We start from the raw sequence: 26,532 nt of genomic DNA on the forward strand, positions 1-26,532 counted from the left end.
AGGCAGAGAAAGTAGTCCTTTTCTCCCTTTCTCACAATACGAGAACTCGTGGGCATTCGATGAAATTGCTGAGCAGTCGGGTTAAAACAAGTAAAAGGAAATCCTTCTTCACCCAAAGGGTGATTAACATGTGGAATTCACTGCCACAGGAGGTGGTGTCGGCTACAAGCATAGCCAGCTTTTAGAGGGGATTGGATAAAAATATGGAGCAGAGGTCCATCAGTGGCTTTCTCTCGGCTTGACTTCGCGAACGAAGATTTAAGAAGGATGCAGTAGTCCACGTCTGCTGCAGGCTCGCTGGTGGCTGACAAGACCAATGCGGGACAGGCAGATCCGGCCACAGTGGCTGCAGGGAAAAGTCTGATTTGGGGTTGGTGCTGTAGCAGTGCGATTCTTCCTCAATCTCCTTTTGTCCTCAAGACCAGCTATGCGTGCATTCTCAAAGGAAGAGACAGCCTGGTGGATGGTGTGCCTCCATGCTTTGCGATCTGAGGCTAGATCAGACCACTGGTGATGGTTGATGCAACAGGTACCAAGGGATTTCTTCAAGGAGTCCTTGTACCTCTTCTTTGGTGCCCCTCTATTTCAATGGCCGGTGGAAAGTTCGCCATACAGAGCAATCTTGGGAAGGCGGTGGTTTTCCATCCTAGAAATATGCCCTGCCCAGCGCAGCTGCGTCTTCAATAGCAGTGCCTCAATGCTTGTAACCTCCGCCCTCTTGAGGACTTCAGTGTTGGTCACAAAGTCACTCCAGTGGGTGTTGAGGATGGTGTGAAGGCAGCGCTGATGAAAGCGCTCAAGGAGTCGCAGGTGATGACGGTATAAAACCCACGATTCGGAGCCGTAGATGAGGGTTGTCATCACAACCACTTTGTAAATCAGTGGCTATTAGCCACAGTATGTGTGTGTGTGTGTGTGTATTTTCGCCACTGTGTGACACAGGGTGTTGGACTGGGTGGGCCATTGGCCTGATCCAACATGGCTTCTCTTATGTTCTTTTGTGACACAGAGTGTTGGACTGGGTGGGCCATTGGCCTGATCCAACATGGCTTCTCTTATGTTCTTATGTGACACAGAGTGTTGGACTGGGTGGGCCACTGGCCTGATCCAACATGTCTTCTCTTATGTTTTTATGTGACACAGAGTGTTGGACTGGATGGGCCATTGGCCTGATCCAACATGGCTTCTCTTATGTTCTTATGTGACACAGAGTGTTGGACTGGGTGGGCCATTGGCCTGATCCAATATGACTTCTCATGTTCTTATGTGACACAGAGTGTTGGATTGGATGGGCCATTGGCCTGATCCAACACGGCTTCTCTTATGTTCTTTTGTGACACAGAGTGTTGGACTGGATGGGCCATTGGCCTGATCCAACATGGCTTCTCTTATGTTCTTATGTGACACAGAGTGTTGGACTGGAGGGGCCATTGGCCTGATCCAACACGGCTTCTCTTATGTTCTTATGTGACACAGAGTATTGGACTGGGTGGGCCATTGGCCTGATCCAACATGGCTTCTCTTATGTTCTTATGTGACACAGAGTGTTGGACTGGAGGGGCCATTGGCCTGATCCAACACGGCTTCTCTTATGTTCTTATGTGACACAGAGTGTTGGACTGGGTGGGCCATTGGCCTGATCCAACATGGCTTCTCTTATGTGACACAGAGTGTTGGACTGAATGGGCCATTGGCCTGATCCAACACGGCTTCTCTTATGTTCTTATGTGACACAGAGGGTTGGACTGGAGGGGCCATTGGCCTGATCCAACATGGCTTCTCTTATGTTCTTATGTGACACAGAGTGTTGGACTGGATGGGCCATTGGCCTGATCCAACATGGCTTCTCTTATGTGACACAGAGTGTTGGACTGAATGGGCCATTGGCCTGATCCGACATGACTTCTCATGTTCTTATGTGACACAGAGTGTTGGACTGGGTGGGCCACTGGCCTGATCCAACAGGGCTTCTCTTATGTTCTTATGTGACACAGAGTGTTGGACTGGAGGGGCCATTGGCCTGATCCAACATGGCTTCTCTTATGTTCTTATGTGACTCAGAGTGTTGGACTGAATGGGCCATTGGCCTGATCCGACATGACTTCTCATGTTCTTATGTGACACAGAGTGTTGGACTGGGTGGGCCACTGGCCTGATCCAACAGGGCTTCTCTTATGTTCTTATGTGACACAGAGTGTTGGACTGGAGGGGCCACTGGCCTGATCCAACATGGCTTCTCTTATGTTCTTATGTGACTCAGAGTGTTGGACTGAATGGGCCATTGGCCTGATCCGACATGACTTCTCATGTTCTTATGTGACACAGAGTGTTGGACTGGGTGGGCCACTGGCCTGATCCAACAGGGCTTCTCTTATGTTCTTATGTGACACAGAGTGTTGGACTGGAGGGGCCATTGGCCTGATCCAACATGGCTTCTCTTATGTTCTTATGTGACACAGAGTGTTGGACTGGAGGGGCCATTGGCCTGATCCAACATGGCTTCTCTTATGTTCTTATGTGACACAGAGTGTTGGACTGGATGGGCCATTGCCCTGATCCAACATGGCTTCTCTTATGTCCTTATTTTCTTATGTTCTTATGTCAGCAACTGATGGTCAACCGTACTGAACGCCGCCAATACGTCCAACAACATCAGTACCTCTGAGCCGTCTCGATCCAGATGCCACTGGAGGTCATCCACCAGGGTGACCAGCACTGTCTCCATCTCATGACGGTATCCTTCATTACTTCCAGTGGACAAAAGGCATTTAAAAGATCTGCGGTCCCTTTCAATGTGATGGCCAGAACTCCCTTTGGAGTTCAGTTATGCTTGGCATAATCTTGCCCCTGGCTCTGCCCCCAAAGTCTCCTGGCTCCACCCCCCCAAAGTCCCCAGGTATTTCTTGAATCGGACTTGGCAACCCTACTGATACCTGGTGGAGCTTGCATTTGTGGCGATCCTTCCGGATGTTGCTGAGTTGGGTGCTGAGCTGAATGAGAAGCGGGAGCAGGTAGAAGGCTGTGGGGATGGTCACCACGATCCTGAGAGCGAGACAGTCAAGGGATGGCATGGAGAGAGAGGGAGAGAGAAGGACCGGCTGGATTTCAGGATTGTGCGTGTCTCTCTCTCTGCGTGTATGCAGGCCGTGAACAGGAGAGGGGAGGAAACATGCCGACGAACTGGTAGAATTGTTCAAAGCAGGGGTCAAGTGTCACCTTTAAGACCCACCCATTTTTATTTCGAACGTCAGCTTCCATGTGCTCTTAAGCACACTTCCTCAGACGAGGAATCCAGCACAGTGAGCAAAGCCATACAGAGCTGAGCAGAGCCATACAGAGCTGGTAGGCAGTGGCCCAGAATGCAACATGGTACAGATTTAAGAACCAATGACAGTGAAGTAAAATTATCTGGTAGGCAGTGGTTTAGAATGTGAAATGGTACAATGACAGAATTGTCAAATTAACAAGTGGAGCAAACCTTTGATCTGAGTAGCATGAGCATCAAATCAAAGGCTTGCTCAATTTGTTAATTTTAAGTGGCCCAGAATGCAACATGGGATAGATTTCAGAACCAATGACAGTGAAGTAAAATTATCTGGTAGGCAGGGGTTTAGAATGTACAATCGTATAATGACAGAATAGTCAAATTAACAAATGGAGCAAACCTTTGATCTGAGTAGCACACAAAAGCTGACGTTCTACATAAAAATGGGTTGTCGTTAAAGGTGTGACTTGACTCCTGCTTTGTTCAGCTGCTTCAGACCAACATGGCTGCCTGCTTGGATCTATCTACGTGGTAGAATTGTAGTGGCTGGAAATTTGGCATTGTGGTTTCGTGTGCAGACTCTTATGCGGGAGAACTGGGTTTGATTGATTCCCCACTCCTCCTAGGATTGCCAAGTCCCCTGTATCATAGAGGTGCCGCTCCCAAATCACTAGAGCGTCCGGGGAAAACTTCTAGTGCCCTTTCCCCATTGATGGACCTCCTGATGGCCCCTGGGTTTTGGCCACTGTGTGACAGAGAGTTTGAATGGATGGCCATTGGCCTGATCCAACATGGCTTCTCTTATGATATGTCTGGGGCAGTGATGCTCTGTCTTCTTGGTGGCTGGGGGCAGGAGTGGGAGGGCTTTTGGAATTTTGGCCTCACTGGTGGACCTCCTTTATGGAACCAGGGGGTTTTTTGGCCACTGTGTGACACAGAGTGTTGGACTGGAGGGGCCATTGGCCTGATCCAGCATGGCTTCTCTTATGTTCTTATGTGACACAGAGTGTTGTACTGGATGGGCCATTGGCCTGATCCAGCATGGCTTCTCTTATGTTCTTATGTGACACAGACTGGATGGGCCACTGGCTGGATCCAACATGGCTTCTGTTATGTTCTTATGTGACACAGAGTGTTGGGCTGGATGGGCCACTGGCCTGATCCAACAGAGCTTCTCTTATGTTCTTCTGTAACACAGAGTGTTGGGCTGGATGGGCCACTGGCCTGATCCAACAGGGCTTCTCTTATGTTCTTCTGTGACACAGAGTGTTGGGCTGGATGGGCCATTGGCCTGATCCAACAGGGCTTCTCTTATGTTCTTCTGTGACACAGAGTGTTGGGCTGGATGGGCCACTGGCCTGATCCAACAGGGCTTCTCTTATGTTCTTATGTGACACAGAGTGTTGGGCTGGATGGGCCACTGGCCTGATCCAACAGGGCTTCTCTTATGTTCTTCTGTGACACAGAGTGTTGGACTGGATGGGCCACTGGCCTGATCCAACAGGGCTTCTCTTATGTTCTTCTGTAACACAGAGTGTTGGGCTGGATGGGCCACTGGCCTGATCCAACAGGGCTTCTCCTATGTTCTTCTGTGACACAGAGTGTTGGGCTGGATGGGCCACTGGCCTGATCCAACAGGGCTTCTCTTATGTTCTTCTGTGACACAGAGTGTTGGGCTGGATGGGCCACTGGCCTGATCCAACAGGGCTTCTCTTCTGTTCTTATGTGACACAGAGTGTTGGGCTGGAGGGGCCACTGGCCTCATCCAACATGACTTCTCTTATGTTCTTATGTGACACAGAGTGTTGGACTGGATGGACCATTGGCCTGATCCAACATGGCTTCTCTTATGTTCTGTGTTCTAACTAATACAGTCCACTGAGGAGGCGGGAAGGAGGGAGGGAGAAATGACCACCTATGTGTAAGAGGAAAAGCTAAAAAGTGAAGGTAGTCCCCTGCGCAAGCATTGCATCGTTACCGACCCATAGGGTGACGTCAGATTTTGACATTTTCTTGGCAGACTTTTTAATGGGGTGGTTTGCCCTTGCCTTCCCCAGTTCCCCCCCCAGCAAGCTCATTTGACCGACCTCGGAAGGATGGAAGGCTGAGTCAACCTTGAGCCGGCTACCTGAACCCAGCTTCCGCCGGGATCAAACTCAGGTCATGAGCAGAGCTTGGACTGCAGTACTACAGCTGGCCACGGGCCCCTCACCTTTGTGTAGCAGGATGCCAATACAGAGAAAGGTGTGTGGGGGGGGGGGGTGGGGGCGGGTGATGCTACTGCTACGGGTTTCGGGTGAAGGATACGTGCAGATCTTCTCCACGCTGAAGGGCTTCTGGGAGTTGAGCACCAGGTAGGCGAGGCAGGACGCCATCACAGCTGCGTTGTAACCGCTCAGGAAAACCACAAAGAGGAAGAAGGAGCGGATGTTGTGGCGTCCGATGCAGTTGTTGAGCCACATGCAGTGGTGATCAAAGTCCTGCAGGGGGTACCAGAGAGTTAGAAGCCAGCCCTCAAGGGAAACTCCATGACATCTGGAATTACAAAACTGAGAAACCTGCGGGAGCAAGACTGACGCGTGGGAGTAGAAGAAGATATTGGATTTATATCCCACCCTCCACTCCGAGGAGTCTCAGAGCGGCTCACAATCTCCTTTCCCTTCCTCCCCCACAACAGACACCCTGTGAGGTAGATGAAGATATTGGATTTATATCCCACCCTCCACTCCGAAGAGTCTCAGAGCGGCTCACAATCTCCTTTCCCTTCCTCCCCCGCAACAGACACCCTGTGAGGTAGATGAAGATATTGGATTTATATCCCGCCCTCCACTCCGAAGAGTCTCAAAGCGGCTCAAAATCTCCTTTACCTTCTTCCCCCACAACAGACACCCTGTGAGGTATATGAAGATGTTGGATTTATATCCCACCCTCCACTCCGAAGAGTCTCAGAGCAGCTCACAATTGCCTTGACATTCCTCCCCCACAACAGACCCTGTGAGGTGGGTGGGGCTGAGAGAGCTCTGACAGCAGCTGCCCTTTCAAGGACAACCTCTGCCAGAGCCATGGCTGACCCAAGGCCATTCCAGCAGCTGCAAATGGAGGAGGGGGGAATCAAACCCATTTCTCCCAGATAAGAGTCCGCACACTTCACCACTACACCAAACTGGCTCTCCACACCAAACTGACAATGTAGGTGGCTGCCTAGAACGCTGCGTGACCTACGGGGCACCACTAGGCGCCCCACCCCACAGGCCACCTGGTCCACTTCATCTTCCCCCTCCCAAGACTTTCTTGCGCTGTGGGAAAGTCGAGGGGGGGGGTGTCTTTGCATGGCGGGCTCCTCGAGAGGAGCTCTCTGTGTAAATGGGTCCATCCGCCCCACTCGGCTTCTCTGCACACCAGACAGCTCGAGCGGGGGAGGGTATTTGCAGGGAGGGCTCCTCTGTGCAAATGGGCCCCCATTTGGGCGGGCGGTGCGCTGGGGGCCATCACCCACTGCAGGGGCGTGGTGCGGAACCTTGTCGGGAGTGGCAAAAGCCCCAGCGCCGGCCCTGTGTGGGAGAACGCTTTGACCTTCCAGAGCGTTCAGTGGGTGCCCTCAAAGTAGCTGTTTTACTGCAAAGGAACTTCAAGAACGGAACGGAGGGAGATATTGGATTTTTAGGTCATTACGTATACAAACCCACTTTCACCGAGTATAGCTCTATAGCCACAGCGTTCCAGTTACAGCCGTCTTTGCCTATTTAGCCATCGCTATCTCCTCCGGCACTGAGTTTCACATTTTGAAAGAAGCATTTCTTTTGTCCAGCCTGCATCTACAGTCCATCGGCTTCACTGGTTGCCGAGTTCTAGTATTTTGGGACAGGGAGAAAAAGTTCCACGAAACCTGTCTTCCAGTGCTGCCATTTTGCTCCGATGAAGAAGACAACGACATTGGATTTGTATCACACCCTCCGCTCTGAAACTCACAGTGGTTCGCAATCTCCAGTTTGGTGTAGTGGTTAAGTGTGCGGAGTCTTTTCTGAGAGAACCGGGTTTGATACCCCGCTTCTCCAGTTGCAGCTGCTGGAATGGTCTTGGGTCAGTCATAGCTCTGGCAGGAGTTGTCCTTGAAAGGGCAGCTGCAGTGAGAGCCCTCTCAGCCCCACCCACCTCACAGGGTGTCTGTTGTGGGGGAGGAAAATAAAGGAGATTGTGATCTGCTCTGAGACTCTGAGATTCGGAGTGGAGGGCGGGATATAAATCCAACATCACCTTCTTCCTTTAAACCCTTCTTCCTATAAATCCTATAAACCCAATATCTTCTTCGTCCTTTACCGTGCTCCCCCATAACAGACACTCTGTGAGGTAGGTGGGGCTGAGGAGCTCTGACAGAAACTGCCCTTTCAAGGACAACTCCTACGAGAACTATGGCTGACCCAAGGCCATTAAAGCAGCTGCAGGTGGAGGAGTGGGGAATCAAACCCGGTTCTCCCAGATAAGAGTCCGCACATTTCACCACTACACCAAACCACAACACCAGGGGAATTGATCTCTGCAGTCCTCATATCAGTGGTAATTCCAGGAGAACTCCATGCCCCACCTGTAAGATAAGAGTGAGGGACGGTGGCTCAGTGGTAGAGCATCTGCTTGGTAAGCAGAAGGTCCCAGGTTCAATCCCCGGCATCTCTAACTAAAAAGGGTCCAGGCAAATAGGTGTGAAAGACCACAGCTTGAGACCCTGGAGAGCCATGAATGGGGCTGTGGCTCAGTGGTAGAGCATCTGCTTGGTAAGCAGAAGGTCCCAGGTTCAATCCCTGGCATCTCTAACTCAAAGGGTCCAGGCAAGTAGGTGTGAAAAACCTCAGCTTGAGACCCTGGAGAGCCGCTGCCAGTCTGAGTAGACAATATTGACTTTGATGGACCAAGGGTCTGATTCAGTAGAAGGCAGCTTCATATGTTCATATATAGGAGTCTTAAAAGTGGAACACCTACCCTACCCAGCGATGTATGCTTGAGCTGTCTTGGAAGACCCCCACCTGCACTTACCTCCACACAGGTGTTGCACCAGGTGCAGTGGAAGGTGTGTGGCAGGCCATGGAGCTGGCATCGGTTGCACCAATGCTGCCTCGGAGCTCTTATGACAATCGCCTGATTCTCCAACTCTTCTTCGATGCCTGGCAGAAGAAAACAACACCAGGGAGAATTGGCAGGTGGCATCCATCCTGACCTGAGGGCCAGAGACACTTAGATCTGATAAGAACATCAGAAGAACCCTGATGGATCAGACCAGTGATCCATCTAGTCCAGCATCCTGTCTCACACAGAGGCCAACCAGTTCCTCTGGAGGGCCAACAACAGGGCAGAGGCCGAGGCCTTCCTAAGAACATCAGAAGAGCCCTGCTGGATCAGACCAGTGAAGGTCCACCTAGTCCAGCCTCCTGTCTCACACAGGGGCCAACCAGTTCGTCTGGAGGGCCAACAACAGGGCAGAGAGGCCGAGGCCTTCCTAAGAACATCAGAACAGCCCAGCTGGATCAGACCCGGAAGGGGCCATCTAGTCCAGCATCCTGTCTCACACAGTGGCCAACCAATTCCTCTGGAGGGCCAACAACAGGGCAGAGAGGCTGAGGCCTTCCTAAGAACATCAGAACAGCCCAGCTGGATCAGACCAGGAAGGGGCCATCTAGTCCAGCATCCTGTCTCACACAGTGGCCAACCAATTTCTCTGGAGGGCCAACAACAGGACATAGAGGCTGAGGCCTTCATAAGAACACCAGAAGAACCCTACTGGGTCAGACCAATGGTCCATCTGGTCCAGCATCCTGTCTCACACAGTGGCCAACCAGTTCCTCTGGAGGGCCAGCAACAGGGCAGAGAGGTTGAGGCCTTCCTAAGAACATCAGAAGAGCCCTGCTGGATCAGACCAGTGAGGGTCCCTCTAGTCCAGCATCCTGTCTTACACAGTGGCCAACCAGTTCCTCTGGAGGGCCAGCAACAGGGCATGGAGGCCAAGACTTTCATAAGAACATCAGGAGAGCTGCTGGATCAGACCAGTGAAGGTCCATCTAGCCCAGCATCCCGTCTCACCGTGTGGCCAACCAGTTCCTCTGGAGTGTCAACAACAGGGCAGAGAGGCTGAGGCCTTTCCCTGATGCTGCCTCCTGACTCTCAGTTTCAGAGATTGACTGTCTCTGAATGTGGACGTTCCCTTTAGTCCCAGGGTTAGTAGGTGGGGTTGCCAGCTACAAGTTGGGAAATTCCTGGCGCTTTGGGGGTTAAGGCTGGAGAGGGCAGAAAGAGAAGTGGAATATAATGCTCCAGAGTCCACCCTTCAAAGGAGTCCTTTTCTCTAGGAGAAGTGATATCTCCAGTCTGGAAATCCCCTGTAATTCCGGGTTCCACCTGAATGCTGGCAATCATAACTATGGACAGAAACTTTTGGGAGTCAAACCTGCCTTCGTCAGACGCAAGTTGCTATGGAGATCCCTGAGGCTATGGGAAGATTCAAGTGATTTCTATGGTAGAGAGGTGAGTTCCCTTGAATGACATGGCAGCTTAAGAGGGCGGACTCTGTGGCACCATGCCCCTCCCCTCCAAGAACCCCGCCCCCCCCCCGGCTCCACCCCAAATTTCCAGGAACTTTCCAGTCCAGAACTGGCAACCCTGGCAACCACGCATCTTCTACCTGCTGGCACAACAGAATTAAGAAACCACAGTTCAAGAGTAGAGGGAGGGACGGTGGCTCAGTGGTAGAGCATCTGCTTGGTAAGCAGAAGGTCCCAGGTTCAATCCCCGGCATCTCCACCAAAAAAGGGCACAGGCAAATAGGCATGAAAAACCTCAGCTTGAGACCCTGGAGAGCCGCTGCCAGTCTGTGTAGGCAATACTGACTTTGATGGATCGAAGAGGGTCTGATTCAGTAGAAGGCAGCTGCATATGTTCATACGAAGAGTTTAATCCAATGCAGGACCTCCAGGGTCATCTAGTCCAACCCCCTGCACAATGCAGGCAACTCACAGACACCTCCCCCTAAATTCACAGGATCCTCATTGCTGTCAGATGGCCATCTAGCCTCTGTTTAAAAACCTCCGAGGAAGGAGAGCCCACCACCTCCTGAATAATCCTAGAATCCCAGAGTTGGAAGGGACCTCCAGGGTCATCTTGTCCAACCCCCTGCACAATGCAGGAAACTCACAAACGCCTCCCCCTAAATTCACAGGATCTTCATTGCTGTCAGATGGCCATCGAGCCTCTGTTGAAAAACCTCCAAGGAAGGAGAGCCCACCACCTCCTGAGAAAGCCTGTTCCACTGAGGAACTGCTCTAATGGTCACGAAGTTCTTCCTAATGTTGAGCCAGAAACTCTTTTGATTTAATTTCAACCCATTGGTTCTGGTCCTACCTTCCGGGGCCACAGAAAACAATTCCACACCCTCCTCTATATGACAGCCCTTCAAGGACTTGAAGATGGTGATAATATCACCTCTCAGCTGCCTCCTCTCCAGGCTAAATATGCCCAGCTCATATGAACATCTGAAGCTGCCTTATACTGAATCAGACCCTCAGTCCATAAAAGTCAGTATTGTCTACTCAGACTGGCAGTGGCTCTCCAGGGTCTCAAGCTGAGATTTTTCATGCCTACTTGCCTGAACCCTTCTAGTTCGAGATGCCGGGAATTTAACCTGGGGCCTTCTGTTTACCAAATAGATGCTCTACCACTGAGCCACCGTCCCTAGGACCTTCTGTTTGCCAAGCAGATGCTCTACCACTGAGCCACCATCCTTCCCTTGACTGGCAGCGGCTCTCCAGAGTCTCAAGATGAGGTTTTTCAGGCCTACTTACTTGGACCCTTATAGTTGGAGATGCCGGGGATTGAACCTGGGACCTTCCGCTTACCAAGCAGATGCTCTACCACTGAGCCACCGTCCCTCCCCAACTCCTTCAACCTTTCCTCACAGGACTTGGTCTCCAGACCCCTCACCATCTTCGTCCTCCTCCTCTGGACCCGTTCCAGCTTGTCTAGATCCTAGTGGTGGCAGTGCATTGGTTCTGCATTGGATTAACCCCCACCAACAGGGCAGATGTCAGACTCTGGTTACCTTTGCGGAGAATGCTGGTGTCCGTGAAGCTGGTCCGGAGGAAGAAGATGATGGTGGGGATAAAGAGGAGGCCGCAGATCACAGGGTAGCCCCAGGAGATGTGGAGGGTGAGCCAGCTGCAGCTGAAAAAGAAGCCAAGGGAGATGTCAGCTCCCTGTTCTCGCCTGTCGGGGAGAAGGAATCGCCAAGAGTGACTCGCTGTCTACAATAGGACTGCCAATCCCCAGATGGGGGCAGGAGATTCCCCGGTTTGGAGGCCCTCTCCCGCTTCAGGGTCATCAGAAAGGGGGGCGGAGAGGGCACTCCATTATTCCCTATGGAGACATTCCCATAAGGTATAATGGGGAATTGATTCACAGTTATCTGGGGCTCTGCAGGGGCCTGTTCTTTGAGGCAGAGGTACCAAGAAGAACTGCAGATTTATACCCTGCCCTTCTCTCTGAATCAGAGACTCAGAGCAGCTCACAATCTCCTCTATCTTCTCCCCCCACAACAGACACCCTGTGAGGTGGGGGCAGATTTATACCCCGCCCTTCTCCCTGAATCAGAGACTCAGAGCGGCTCACAATCTCCTCTATCTTCTCCCCCCACAACAGACACCCTGTGGGGGGGGGGCAGATTTATACCCCGCCCTTCTCCCTGAATCAGAGACTCAGAGCGGCTCACAATCTCCTCTCTCTTCTCCCCCGACAACAGACACCCTGTGAGGTGGGTGGGGCTGAGAGAGCTCTGACAGAAGCTGCCCTTTCAAGGGCAACTCCTGTGCGAGCTATGGCTGACCCAAGGCCATTCCAGCAGGTGCAAGTGGAGGAGTGGAGAATCAAACCCGGTTCTCCCAGATAAGAGTCTGCACACTTAACCACTATACCAAACCGGCTCTCCTTTAAAAGGAATGTGGTTCCTTTAAGTGTGATGGCCAGAACTCCCTTTGGAGTTCAGTTATGCTTGTCACAACCTTGCTCCTGGCTCCACCCCCAAAGTCCTCAGATATTGCTTGAATTGGATTTGGCATCCCTGCCCCCCAATCCTCCACCGGTGGCCAAGGGGGTCCTGGCAGACCCTACCTAGATCAAGTAGCATCTGATGCCTCTCCTCAAAAGGCCCTCCAAGTTTCCAAAAGATTGGACCAGGGGGTCCAATTCTGTGAGCCCCAAAAGAAGGTGCCCCTCTCCTTCATTATTTCCTATGGAAGGAAGGCATTTAAAAAGGTGTGCGGTCCCTTGAAATGTGATGGCCAGAACTCCTTTTGGAGTTCAGTTACGCTTGACACACCTTTGCTCCTGGCTCCGTCCCCAAAGTTCTTGAATTGGACCTGGCAACCTTAAGAAGGGTGGTGGGGGGGAAGGTTTCACTGAGGTATAATGCTTTAGAGCAAGGGTGTCAAACATGCGGTTTGGGGGCCAAATCAGGCCCCCAGAGGGCTCCTATCAGGCCCCCCTCCTATCAGGCTGTCATTGACTTCCTTCTCCCTCTCTCTTGCTTCCTTCTGCATCACAGCTTGCTTTGCCAGGCTTCCTCAATGGTACAGGAGCTACAGAGGAAAACCTCTGAGAGCCAGTTTGGTGTAGTGGTTAAGTGTGCGGACTCTTATCTGGGAGAACCGGGTTTGATTCCCCACTCCTCCGCTTGCACCTGCTAGCATGGCCTTGGGTCAGCCATAGCTCTGGCAGAGGTTGTCCTTGAAAGGGCAGCTGCTGGGAGAGCCCTCTCCAGCCCCACCCACCTCACAGGGTGTCTATTGTGGGTGAGGAAGGGAAAGGAGATTGTGAGCCACTCTGAGACTCTTCGGAGTGGAGGGCGGGATATCAATCCAATATCTTCATCTACCTCACAGGGTGTCTGTTGTGGGGGAGGAAGGGAAAGGAGATTGTGAGCCGCTCTGAGACTCTTCGGAGTGGAGGGCGGGATATAAATCCAATATCTTCATCTACCTCACAGGGTGTCTGTTGTGGGGGAGGAAGGGAAAGGAGATTGTGAGCCGCTCTGAGACTCTTCGGAGTGGAGGGCGGGATATAAATCCAATATCTTCATCTACCTCACAGGGTGTCTGTTGTGGGGGAGGAAGGGAAAGGAGATTGTGAGCCGCTCTGAGACTCTTCGGAGTGGAGGGCGGGATATAAATCCAATATCTTCATCTACCTCACAGGGTGTCTGTTGTGGGGGAGGAAGGGAAAGGAAATTGTGAGCCGCTCTGAGACTCTGCGGAGTGGAGGGCGGGATATAGATCCAATATCTTCATCTACCTCACAGGGTGTCTGTTGTGAGGGAGGAAGGGAAAGGAGATTGTGAGCTGCTCTGAGACTCTTCAGAGTGTAGGGCGGGATATAAATCCAATATCTTCATCTACCTCACAGGGTGTCTGTTGTGGGGGAGGAAGGTAAAGGAGATTGTGAGCCGCTCTGAGACTCTTCGGAGTGGAGGGCGGGATATAAATCCAATATCTTCATCTACCTCACAGGGTGTCTGTTGTGGGGGAGGAAGGGAAAGGAAATTGTGAGCCGCTCTGAGACTCTGCGGAGTGGAGGGCGGGATATAGATCCAATATCTTCATCTACCTCACAGGGTGTCTGTTGTGAGGGAGGAAGGGAAAGGAGATTGTGAGCTGCTCTGAGACTCTTCAGAGTGTAGGGCGGGATATAAATCCAATATCTTCATCTACCTCACAGGGTGTCTGTTGTGGGGGAGGAAGGTAAAGGAGATTGTGAGCCGCTCTGAGACTCTTCGGAGTGGAGGGTGGGATATAAATCCAATATCTTCCACTTCTTCTTCTCTATTTTCTCTATTGGCTGAGGCTCCTTCCTTAGGGAGGAAGGAGGGAGGAATAGCATGCTCAATTGCACAGCAGAGCTACTGAGCTAAGCCTCTCTTCCTTCTCCAGGGAGGACACATCTCTGTCGCCTGGAGGTCAGTCAAAACAGATCTCCAGCTACCACCTGGAGGGTGGCAACCCAAAGCCCAACTCAACTGCTGCAACTGGACTCAAAAAAGAACCTGGGGGGACAAACCCCGTCCCCATCCAGACGTACGGGAAGGTGAAGAACAGGCAGGTGAGACAGAGAAGCAAACTGAAGTGGAAGGAGGCGAAGATGCTGGACAAAAGATACGGGCGTCCAACGCGACCGCCGCGCCCCATTTCTCAAGGGCCACCACCAAGCCGTTGAGGCCACGGCTAGGCTGACCTGGCCGGAACTGCATTCAGCCAGTTGCCGTGGTGATGCTATGACGTCAGCAGGTGTGTGGAGGTCTCTGCTTCGGATGGTCGCCATGGCGTCGAAGATGTCTGCTCCCAGAGGCCTGCTAGCATCCAGCTTATCCAGGCTCAGAGGATTCTGGGAGAGGGCACCTAGAGTCATCTAGTCCAGCTCTCTGCACAGTGCAGGAAACTCACAAGCACCTCCCCCCTAAGTTCACAGGATCCTCATTGCTGTCAGATGGCCATCTAGCCTCTGTTGAAAAACCTCCAAGGAAGGAGAGCCCACCACCTCTCGTGGAAGCCTGTTCCACTGAGGAACCACTCTAAACTCACAAACACCTCCCCCTAAATTCACAGGATCCTCATTGCTGTCAGATGGCCATCTAGCCTCTGTTGAAAAACCTCCAAGGAAGGAGAGCCCACCACCTCCCGAGGAAGCCTATTCCACTGAGGAACCCCTCTAATCGTCAGGAAGTTCTTAATGTTGAGCCAGAAACTCTTTTGATTTAATTTCAACCCGCTGGTTCTGGTCCTACCTTCCGGGGCCACAGAAAACAATTCCACACCATCCTCTAGGACTTGAAGATGGTGACGCTATCACCTCTCAGCCGCCTCCTATCCAGGCTAAACATCCCCAGTTCCTTCAACCTTTCCTCATAGGACTTGGTCTCCAGACCCCTCTGTATGACAGCCCTTCAAGAACTTAAAGATGGTGATCGTATCACCTCTCAGCCGCCTCCTCTCCAGGCTAAACATCTCCAGCTCCTTCAACCTTTCCTCATAGGACTTGGTCTCCAGACCCCTCTGTATGACAGCCCTTCAAGAACTTAAAGATGGTGATCGTATCACCTCTCAGCCGCCTCCTCTCCAGGCTAAACATGCCCAGCTCCTTCAACCTTTCCTCATAGGACTTGGTCTCCAGACCCCTCACCATCTTCGTCGCCCTCCTCTGGACCCGTTCCAGCTTAGGAAGGCAGACTGGAAAAATCACCTTTTCCTCAGACCCTGATCAACCCCTGCTGGAAGTGAAGGGACTGGGTTCGAGGGACTGATGGACTGTCTACCGGTGCCAACCCCAGGGTTAGAACAGGGCTGTAGCCAGAATTTCATGTTTGGTGGGGCCCACGGTAGAATTTGTTATTTGGGAGGGGGGTCACCTGGTTTGGCAGCCCAGGGCTCTTGGCACTGTAAGCCAGGGAACCCAAGCCTCGATCTATGGACCAGTTCCGGTCCGTGGCCTGTTAGCAACCGGCCCGTGAGTTTCATTATATAGTACAATGTAGTAATAATAAGACGACGACATTGGATTTATATCCTGCCCTCCACTCCGTATCTCAGAGCGGCTCACACAATCTCTTTTATCTTCCTCCCCCACAACAGACACCCTGTGAGGTAGGTGGGGCTGAGAGAGCTCTGACAGAAGCTGCCCGTTGAAGGACAACTCCTACGAGAACTATGGCTGACCCAAGGCCATTCCAGCAGCTGCAAGTGGAGGAGTGTGGGATCGAACACGGTTCTCCCAGATAAGAGTCTGCGCATTTAACCACCATACCAATACCAATAGAAATAAAGTGCACAATTGTATCACCTGGTGGAAAAATTCTCTTCCACAAAACTGGACCCTGGTGCCGAAAAGGTTGGGGACCACTGCTGTAAGCTGCCTTGAGTTCCACAAGCTACCCCCCCTTTGCCTGGACAGTCACAGCAGCTCTGCTCCCGCACCACCTTCTTATGTGCCCCTGTCTCAGAGAGACAGAGACCTCTTGACTCTCCCCCCTCCACTTTGCTCTGCATTCTGTGTTAGGGAAGGGGAGAGAAAAAGCAAAAAGACCTGCAGCAACGCTACGACTTGCTCAGAGGCGGTGAGCAAAGGAGACAGATTGGGAGCCCTCCGATGGAGAGGCCATACGGTTGGAAGGGGAAGTTGAAAGGGCCTGGGTTCGAAATGCCTGGCGATTTGGGGAGTGAAGCCTGGAGTAAATGTAAAAGGCAAAGGGCTTTAAGGATGGGCAGGACCTCAGTGGAGTATAATGCTAGAGAACCCACCCGCCAAAGCAGGGGTCTCCAACCCCTGGGCTCTGGACAGCTCCCGGTTCATGGCCTGTTAGCAACCGGGCCGTGAGTTGTATAATTTCATTATATATTACAAGGCAGTAATAAAAATTAAGATGACAACATTGGCTTTATATCCTGCCATCTGCTCCAAATTTCAGAGTCTCAGAGCGGCTCACAATCTCCTTTACCTTCCTCTCCCACAGCAGACATCCTATGAGGTGGGTGGGGCTGAGAGAGCTCTCCCAGCAGTTGCCCTTTTGAGGACAACCTCTGGCTGAGCTACGCCTGACCCAAGGCCATTCCGGCAGCTGCAAGAGGAGGAGTGGGGAATCAAACCCGGTTCTCCCTGAAGAATTTGCACACTTCACCACCACACCAAAGTAATAAAGTGCACAATTGTATCATCCCAAAACCATCCTCCCCGCCCCCCCGCCACTCTCCCATCCATGGAAAAATTGTCTTCCACAAAACTGGAACCTGGCGCGAAAAAGGTTGGGAACCGTTGCTCCAAAGTACCCCTTTTCTCTAGGGGAGCAAGTCTGTCTGTTTGTCTCTTTTCTCCAGGAAAACATCTCTGGCTTGGAGGACAGTTCTAATCCTGGGGTCTCTCCAGGCACCACCTGGAGGCTGGCAACCATAACCCTGCCTCTTCCCCAGCTCTCCTTCCCAGCATTTGCTTTTCAGCCTTTGGCATGGAGTTCTGTGATTTTCCTTGGCACGTGGGCTGTGTGACCCTGGAACCCCCCCCCTCCCGAGCCCCAGGTGCCTCCTTCCTTCCTTCCTTCCTTCCTTCCTTCCTTCCTTCCTTCCTTCCTTCCTTCCTTCCTTCCTTCCTTCCTTCCCTCCTTCCTTCCCTCCTTCCCTCCTTCCTTCCCTCCTTCCCTCCTTCCTTCCTTCCTTCCTTCCTTCCTTCCTTCCTTCCTTCCTTCCTTCCTTCCTTCTTTTTCTCCACGACCTGACATTACATTTTATTTTTTTTTAAAAGAAGAAATTTATTTGAAAATAAAGTTATACAAACCATACAATACAGCGTAGGAGATATCACATAAAATGCAAGGGCAAATGATACAGACATATAAGTGGAACCTAAATATGTTAAATTAAAACGCAGAGCCGAACAACTTGAAAACAAAAGCTGGACGTTCTCCCTGTCGGTATCGTTCGAGAAAAGCATTCGATCGATCTGCGACCGAAACGAGATTTAAAACAGTTCACAGGGGTGGCCAACGGTCGCTCTCCAGATGTTTTTTTGCCTACGACGCCTATCAGCCCCAGCCAGCATGGCCAATGGGCAAAAAAACATTTGGAGAGCTACCGTTGGCTGCTCCTGGTTTAAGAGAAAGGACAAAAAGTAGGATAAGAGAAAAGTTAAAGGGGAAGTTGAAATATGTACAATTGTAGATACCCACTCTGGTGCCCGGAAAGATAGATTGAGATGGACGGCGATAAATAAGAGAGATAAGAAAGGGAGAAGAGAAACTAGAAGTAGATCATAGCCATCTGTGAGGGATTGCAAGGAGGCACTTCCTGCGAAGTGACATAACCAACGAAAGGAAACCATCTGTCTGTAAAATGTGATTGTGTGTGAGGTGGCGGGGCCTCTTTCTTGGCACCAAGGCCGGGCGAGTCCCCCAGGGCCCTGAACCCTTCACGAGGTGACCTGTCTGCCATTGACCTTGCTGGCGTGCAGAGCAGAGGCCCGGGACGGGGTGGGGGAAGAGAGAGAGGGTGGCTTCAAAGCGCTGAGCCCCGGCAGGACTCTGACCCCGGCTTGGCAAACACCCCGGGAACGCTTTCCTTCTTCAACTTGGGCCGGGCAAGCCAGAGAGCCACGTCTCGTGTGGGCGAGGATCTGCCACCGTTTGCGAGAAGCGAAGGGACCATGGAAGAGCTGGTGAAGGACCCCAGGTGGGTAACCGACAACGCACCTCTCGGGAGCGTGTGCATGCGCTCTGGGCGCAGTCGAGCAGTGCATGACTAGGGTTGCCAATCCCCAGGTGGGGGCAGGGGATCCCCCGGTTTGGAGGCCCTCCCTCCAGCTTCAGGGTCATCAGAAAGCGGGGGGAGGGGAGGGAAATGTCTGCTGGGAACTCCATTATTCCCTATGGGGACTTATTCCCATAGGAAATAATGGAGACTTGATCCACGGGTGTCTGGAAGGGGGCTGTTTTTTGAGGTAGAGGCACCAAATTTTCAGTATGGCATCCAATGCCTCTTCCCAAAATATCCCCCAAGTTTCAAAAAGATTGGACCATGGGGTCTAATTCTATGAGCCCCAAAAGAAGGTGCCCCTATCCTTCATTATTTCCTATGGAAGGAAGGCATTTAAAAAGGTGTGCTGTCCCTTTAAATGTGATGGCCAGAACTCCCTTGGAGTTCAATTATGCTTGTCACACCCTTGCTCCTGGCTCCATCCCCAAAGTCTCCTGGTTCAACCTCCAAACCCCCAGATATTTCTTGAATTGGACTCGGCAACCCCACACACATGAAACCGTCTTATTCTCAGCTCTGGCTTTACTAAACGGGCTGAGCGCACGCTTTGGGTACTGGCCAAAAAGGGGCACCGAAATGGGGTGGGGGAGGAAGAGAAAATAATTTCTTTGAAAGGATTCTGTGTGTGTGTGTGTCCTTTTATTTATACGGCACCAAGCCAACAAAAAACCTCACAGTTAGACAAATTTAAACATTGAATGGCAAAATTATCAGTGGTTAAAACAGGATAGTAAAATTAATAAAAGTATCAATAAAATCAAGAGATATACACCTTTCTAGTACAGAGACAAAGAGCCCCGTGGTGCAGAGTGGTAAAGCTGCAGCACTGCAGTCGGAGCCCTCTGCTCACAACCTGAGTTTGATCCCTGGTGGAAGCTGGCTTCAGGTAGCCAGCTCCAGGTTGACTCAGCCTTCCATCCTTCCGAGGCTGGTAAAATGAGGACCCAGCTTGCTGGGGGGGGGGGGGGGGGGGAAGTGTAGATGACTGGGGAAGGCAATCACAAACCACCCCGTAAAAAGTCTGCCGTGAAAACGTGAAAGCAACGTCACCCCAGAGTTGGAAACGACTGGTGCTTGCACAGGGGACTACCTTTACCTTTAATACAGAGACAAGCATTACAAAACTTAGCTACCTTTTTTTTTAATATTCTGATTGGCATCTGAGAGGAGATAGATTCCCTGAGCAGACTCCATTAGCCCTGGCTTAGCTTTAACCCAAGAGAGAATATATTTAGCACGGGCTAAACTATACCAGGGACATCTTAGAAACACATGTTCGATTGTTTCTATTTCTTGCAACTCACACTGGCAAAAGCTCTGAGCCAATGGAATTTTCTTATATTTTCCTTCAAGAACAGCAGAAGGAAGGGTCGAACATCTTGCCAGGCAGAAAATTCTAGAAAGAAGCAATTAGGGTGGCCTATCCCCAAGTGGGGGCAGGGGATTCCCCGGGTTGGAGCCCCCCGCTGCTTCAGGGTCATCAGAAAGGGAGGGGAGGGAAATGTCTGCTGGGGCCTCCATTATTCCCTATGGAGACCGATTCCCATAAGGTATAAAGGAGAATTGATCCGTGGTTATCTTGGGCTCTTGTGGGGGGGGGGGTGCTGTTTTTTGAGGTAGAGGCCCCAAATTTGCAGCAGAGCATCCAGTGCCTCTCCTCAAAACACCCTCCGGGTTTCAAAAAGTTTGGACTAGGGGGTTCAATTTTTTTTTTAAAGTTTCAAACAATTTTATTAAGATATTTCAGATGATCACATATATGAAAGTAATATGGTTGAATGATTCATACAAAGGCTTACAAAATGTACATAAAGTAACAGCTAGCTTCAAGAGTGAGTTGAATTATAATTGCTAACAAGATATAGAGCTCTGCATATTAAGAATTCGTGTAAGCATTACAGTAAAATTTAAAGGAGACCTTTAAGGAGTGAGTCAGTAGCAATCATTTTAGAAATATATATGGAACATAAGAAGAAGAAGAAGCTATTGGATTTATATCCAATTTATATCCAGTGTTTGTGAGTTTCCTGCATTGTGCAGGGGCCTGGACTAGATCACCCTAGAGGTCCCTTCCATCTCTATGATTCTATGAGGGGAGGAAGATTTCGAGAAGCAAGCTATTCGGGCAGGAGTGAGATACCAACGATCCAGTATTTTAAATGATTGTAACCTGGTATTGATCACCGGTCAGAAGCATAGGGGAGAAGAATATATGTCAGCCCACTGTTCTGGAGATAGGGAGAGATTGCAGTCTCGATATCACAGCATCTGGTGTCCCAAAGGCTTAGAACTATCCAGGCAGAGTAGAATATCGCAAATTGTAGAGACCTTTGGTGTTGTAAGATGAGCACTGAAGTAAGCTTTCAAAGTCGGTAAGTGGAGAGTGGTGTATGGTACTAAGATCTAAAGTGCTGAAGGCATGGTTCAGCTGTAAGTAGAAAAACCAGGGAACAGGTGGACTTCGAAAAGAGGCATGATGCACAGGAGACGTCTTTGATTTGGGAAATACGTACTGTTTTCCATGCAGGAAGAATAGGGGAGGATTAGCCAGGAGGAAACCAAGTCTGGTTGGAGATGGAAGTGAATCTGGAAAATTCTGGAACCAAATGTTTACAGTGGGAGTCCCATACTTTGAAAATTGCGGATAACATAGGATTTCTTTTGATTCAATCAATCAATCAATCAATTTTATTTGTATCCTGCCCTCCCCGCCGAAGCAGGCTCAGGGCGGCTAACAACATAATCAATACAATAGTTTTACAGGTATTTGAACATAACTAATTAACACATTAATTAAAATTCTACTAAAACTCTAAAATCAATAAAAACATTAAAATTAACATATTGGTGCTATAACATAGATTCCACTAGCAGTTTCCCTTTAGTCGGTGAAGGCCAATCGAAAAAGGGTGGTCTTGCAGGCTCTGCGGAACTGTTCGAATTCCCGCAGGACCCGCAGATCCTCCGGAAGCTGGTTCCATAGGCGTGGAGCCATAAGCGAGAAAGCCTGATCACGGGTACTCTGAAGCTTTACCTCTCTCGGCCCGGGGATAGTCAGCAAGTTCTTCCCAGCTGACCTCAGCGCTCTCTGGGGTTCGTATGGGCCTATGTTTTGAGTCCACCCAAACTGAGTTTTGAGGGGAGAGTGATAATAGAATAGATCTAATTGGTTTGGACCAATCAGCAGTGTCATCGCGATGAGGCAATTTGACCACATTGGTTAGTAATGCCATTCTATAATACAATGCTGAGTCAGGAACATTAAGGCCTCCATAGGAGCTGCGACGCCATATGATATGAAACCTACTCTTGGTTTTTTGTTGCTCCACAAAAAGGAAGTAAAAGTTGCTTGCCATTTGTGTAGAAGTGTCAAAGGTATGCATATTGGGATGGCGCGAAACAAGTATAGAAGTTTTGGGAACGCAAAGGATTTCGGAAGATGTAGCCTGTCAGCGAAAGAAACAACTAATTTATCGCATTTGATAAAGTCTGAACAGATTTCTTGAAATTTCATTTTGAAGTTAAGGTGAAGTAGTTGTGAGAGGTCATTGGGCAGTTGGATGCCCAAGTATGAATAGAAGTCTGAGACCACTGGAATGAGTAGTGGTGTCGGAGGGAAAACCTCGGAGGAAGCAGGTAAGTTCAGGGGAAGGATATTCGATTTGGACTGATTGATTTGCAGACCCGACACTAGGCAGAAGGAAGACAATAAATCTTGAAGAGGAGGTAAAGATGATTCAGAATTGGATATATATAGCAAGGTATCATCCACGAACATGCTGAGTTTCAGGTTGTGGGTACCACAATTGACTCCTTGTATGTTGTCGTTGTTTCTTATCAGTGTTGCCAGAGGTTCAATTGCTAACGCAAATACAGCCGGAGTATGGGATCCTTACCAGCTTTGGGCAGCACTATTCCACGTGGAAGGAAGATAACCTGTTTGAAGAATTTCATTACAGGGGTTCAGCTAGAATATGAGCATATTTTTTATAGAATTCAGACGAATAGCCATCCATACCTGGGGACTTGTTAGTCTTTTTAATGGTGTCCAATATTTCAGAAGGAGCAAAAGGGTGATCAAGGAAGTCTTGATGTTCAGTAGACAGACGTTCTATTTTAGGGTGTTGAGGCAAAAACGGTGATTAGAGAAGATGGGGTTTTTTTTTTGAAGAGTATAATTGTTTATAATAGTCCAGAAACGTTTTAATGATTTCTGAGGTCTTATTGCAGAGTTGACCAGCATTAGTACGGGATGCATGAATAAATTTGGATGCAAATTTGTCTTTAACTCTCCACGATAGTATCTTCAGTGATCGAGTGGAATTAAACCAATGTCATTGCTTCATGTAGAGAAGATTCTTTTGGATCTGGGAGCTCTCGAGTGATTCTAAAATTTTCCATTCCATAGTAAGTTTTTTGTACAGCTTTTTTCCCCTCACACTCCTTGTGAAGGGCCTCTAACTGACGAATTCTAGAAAGAACTTCACGTTTAAGAGCTTTGCGACGTTGATGACAAAGAAATCAAATAACCTCTGAGCACTGCTTTGGGAGCCGCCCATTGCATGGATACGGACGTCTCCGAGGCACCGTTGTCATTTAAATACTGCTTAATATGAGACTCGATTTGTTGCGCACATTCTTCATTCAGCAGTAAAGATGTATTCAAAGTCCAATGTTTTGGAGTTGACTGGGTGTTATCAGGATTTATGGAGCTGTAGACCCAGGCATGGTCTGACCAAGCAATAGGGCCAATGTTAGATTTCATAGCTTTTTTCAAAAGAGTATCTGATAGTAAGATATAGTCTTGTACATCTTGTATGTACATCGAACTGAGATGAGTAGTAAGTATAATTTCTTTCAGTGCCATGTCGAAGCAGCCAGGTATCTGACAGATGGAATCTTCCAAAGAGCTCCGACAGTTTGGCTTGGCGTCTACGTTGATGAGAGCATCTTGGGTTGTAATGTGAATTATCCAGATTCCAACACTGAAGTCCTCAAGCGGGCGGAGGTTACCAGCATCGAGGCACTGCTGTTGAAGACGCAGCTGCGCTGGGCAGGGCATATTTCTAGGATGGAAAACCACCGCCTTCCCAAGATTGCCCTGTATGGCGAACTCTCCACCGGCCATCGAAATAGAGGGGCACCAAAGAAGAGGTACAAGGACTCCTTGAAGAAATCCCTTAGCACCTGTCACATCAACCATCACCAGTGGTCTGACCTAGCCTCAGATCGCAAAGCATGGAGGCACACCATCCACCAGACTGTCTCTTCCTTTGAGAACGCACGCATAGCTGGTCTTGAGGACAAAAGAAGATTGAGGAAGAATCGCACTGCTACAGCACCAACCCTAAATCAGACTTTTCCCTGCAGCCACTGTGGCCGGACCTGCCTGTCCCGCATTGGTCTTGTCAGCCACCAGCGAGCCTGCAGCAAACGTGGACTATTGCACCCTTCTTAAATCTTCGTTCGCGAAGCCAAGCCGAGAGAGAGTCATTGATGAGGTTGAAATCACCCCCTATGATAAGCTCACCAGTTTGAAAGTTCTTTAAAGCAGCAAAAGGTCTCTTGTAGGAAAGCCAGTTGTTCGATGCATAAATTGAAGCGATAGTCACTTGTATGTTGTCCAGAATGACCTTAACGAATATGAAGCGACCACGGGGAGCTTGCTGAGTGGCTTGTGGTTGAAATCGCACACGTTTAGAGCATAGGATCAAGACTCCTCGCGAGTTGGAGCGTCCAGCAGCATGATGTTGAGACTGGATCCAGGAAGCTTTCAGTGGGGAAGCAGTAGGATTTCTGAGGTGGGTTTCCTGGAGCAAACAGATATCAGTGTGTAATTTTGAGAGATTAGTCAAGATTCGTTTTCTCTTAATGGGATTATATAGACCTCTGACATTCAGAGAGGTAATGTTCCAGGCGTGGCTCATGGTGCAGTATCAGACAGATACGGAGCAGAAAAAGAGCGGACAGAACTAGAATATGAAGGTAGAAGAGCAGGTGCTCACAGAGGGAAAAAAGGAAACAGAGTGTAGAAGACACAGGAGTGGAACAATCAGAGTGGAACAGTCAGAGAGACAATACAAGAGCTACAAACAGGAAATTAAACAAGTTAAACACACCCAAGAGGTAAGACAGAGAAGGTTAACTATACTAGGTGGCACTGAAGAAAAATCATAGACAAAGACACAAAATTAATTAAGCAGCTAGATCCACCGAGTGGGAAAGGCAATAACAGGCGACGTACAAAATATTAAGGTCTTATGAACTATCACCCTTCAGTTATAAAATAAAACTAGATAGATCAATGGAAAAGCAAATCCACTTCATAAAGCTATATTCCAAGCACGAGAGAGGACTATGTATGCTAGCAAGTACTGTGAGAATGATATATAACGATTATCGCTGTGAAGTCAGCAAAGCTCTAACCGAACCAAATTTTATCTGTCAAATGTCAAGCAGTAGCTCAACGATAACTAACAAAGATAGCACTTATTTGTAGGTGATAGTAAAAGCAATAACTGCAGCACGCTTGAAACTTGAGCAACAAAATATAATAACGAACGATAGTCTCACGGATTTCAGGGGAAGAAACGGAGAATAAAAACCAGAAAGAGGAAACCCTAACCTGGAATCCAAGGGACAAAGTCCGATACCAGAGACTATCAATAACCCGGAGGCTAACCTGAGAAGCCCCCCCTCCACTCCCCCGAACCACGATAGGAACTAGCTTCAGCACACAGCGAAACTTTAGAGTTGGCACGACACAGCAACGTTGCACAATCTGTTTAAAAATATTACGTGGGGCGTGAGAGCTGAACATAATACCAAAACCAAGTCGGTGAGTCCTCAGTTCATTTCATCATTAGAGGATGATGTGGAGGCCCAACGCCGCTTAGAGTTAGCTTTTTGGCCATCGGCAGAATGCTTAATGTTGAGAGATTGCAGTAGCTGCGGACCCGAAGCCAGATCCTCCGCAAAATACAGCTTGTCTTTAAAAGAAACCTGGAGGCGTGTCAAATCTCTCCATTTATAACGAACCCGTGCCTTCTGTAGGGCTTCAGTAACGCTCTTAAGGGTCCGACGATTGCTGAGGACTGCTGGGGGAAGATCTCGAAAGACTAGAATACGATCCCCTATGAATGTAAGATGGCCCTGACTCCGCGCAGCTTCCAGAGCCTCGCACAACATGTGTGAAAGAGCCACACGTGGCTCCCGAACCACAGGTCGGCCACCTCTGCTCTGGGGCATTAATAAGTGTTAATGTCACATATTAATTAATTGATAATATTGTAGATTATAAGCTCAAATCAAGGCTAGCAAATATTTTGACACCAGCCAGGAGGCTGGAAATGCAAAGCATTTCAGCAGGGGGTTGGACTAGATGACCTCTAGGGATCCTTCCGACTCTGAGATTCTCGGATTCTATGATGGTTTGTGAGCCGCTGTGCTGGTGTTCTGATGGATCTTTCTTCTCTTCCCAGGTTCCCTCCTGAACTGATACACCTGCTGATGGAGAACTTCAGCGTCCCTATAGCCTGTTTCTCCAAACCACCAGCTGCTCTGCAACTCCTTTATCGTAGGTTTGGGACGCAGAGACTGGAATTCAGTGTTGGAAAATATCTGCAGATTTGTGGGGGGGAGGTGGCACTTGGGAGGGTGGAGTTGGGGGGGGGGGAGGCCCTCAGCAGGGTACAATGCCATAGAGAGCCAGTTTGGTGTAGTGGTTACGTGCGCGGAGTCTTATCTGGGAGAACCGGGTTTGATTCCCCCCTCCTCCACTTGCAGCTGCTGGAATGGCCTAGGGTCAGCCATAGCTCTCGCAGAGCTGTCCTTGAAAGGGCAGCTTTTGTCAGAGCTCTCTCAGCCCCACACAACTCACAGGGTGTCTGTCTCCTGAGAGTCAGTTCGGTGTAGTGGTTAAGTTAACTCTTATCTGGGAGAACTGGG

The 26,532-nt window shown here is 49.7% G+C and overlaps 2 protein-coding genes across 2 annotated transcripts in view; one reads left to right on the plus strand and one right to left on the minus strand.

Annotated features, from left to right (window-relative positions):
- Window positions 1-14,488, minus strand: part of ZDHHC19 (zinc finger DHHC-type palmitoyltransferase 19) — a 28,642-nt gene extending 14,154 nt beyond the window's left edge. The window contains exons 1-5 of the mRNA XM_060242847.1: window positions 14,372-14,488; window positions 11,346-11,467; window positions 8,294-8,421; window positions 5,573-5,745; window positions 2,934-3,042 (exon numbers count right to left, since the gene is read on the minus strand). Coding sequence (XP_060098830.1) covers window positions 2,934-3,042; window positions 5,573-5,745; window positions 8,294-8,421; window positions 11,346-11,467; window positions 14,372-14,478 — 639 coding nt within the window. The 5' untranslated portion in view covers window positions 14,479-14,488. The remainder of the gene's footprint in view (window positions 1-2,933; window positions 3,043-5,572; window positions 5,746-8,293; window positions 8,422-11,345; window positions 11,468-14,371) is intronic.
- Window positions 14,489-18,459: 3,971 nt separating this feature from the next.
- The window catches only part of SLC51A (solute carrier family 51 member A), a 34,046-nt gene continuing 25,973 nt past the window's right edge, over window positions 18,460-26,532 (plus strand). Inside the window, 2 exon segments of the mRNA XM_060242849.1 lie at window positions 18,460-18,501; window positions 26,067-26,161. Of these exon segments, the coding sequence (XP_060098832.1) occupies window positions 18,476-18,501; window positions 26,067-26,161 (121 nt within the window). The 5' untranslated portion in view covers window positions 18,460-18,475.

This window comes from Heteronotia binoei, chromosome 6, assembly GCF_032191835.1.
Source record: "Heteronotia binoei isolate CCM8104 ecotype False Entrance Well chromosome 6, APGP_CSIRO_Hbin_v1, whole genome shotgun sequence".
NCBI classification, from domain to species: Eukaryota; Metazoa; Chordata; class Lepidosauria; order Squamata; family Gekkonidae; genus Heteronotia; species Heteronotia binoei.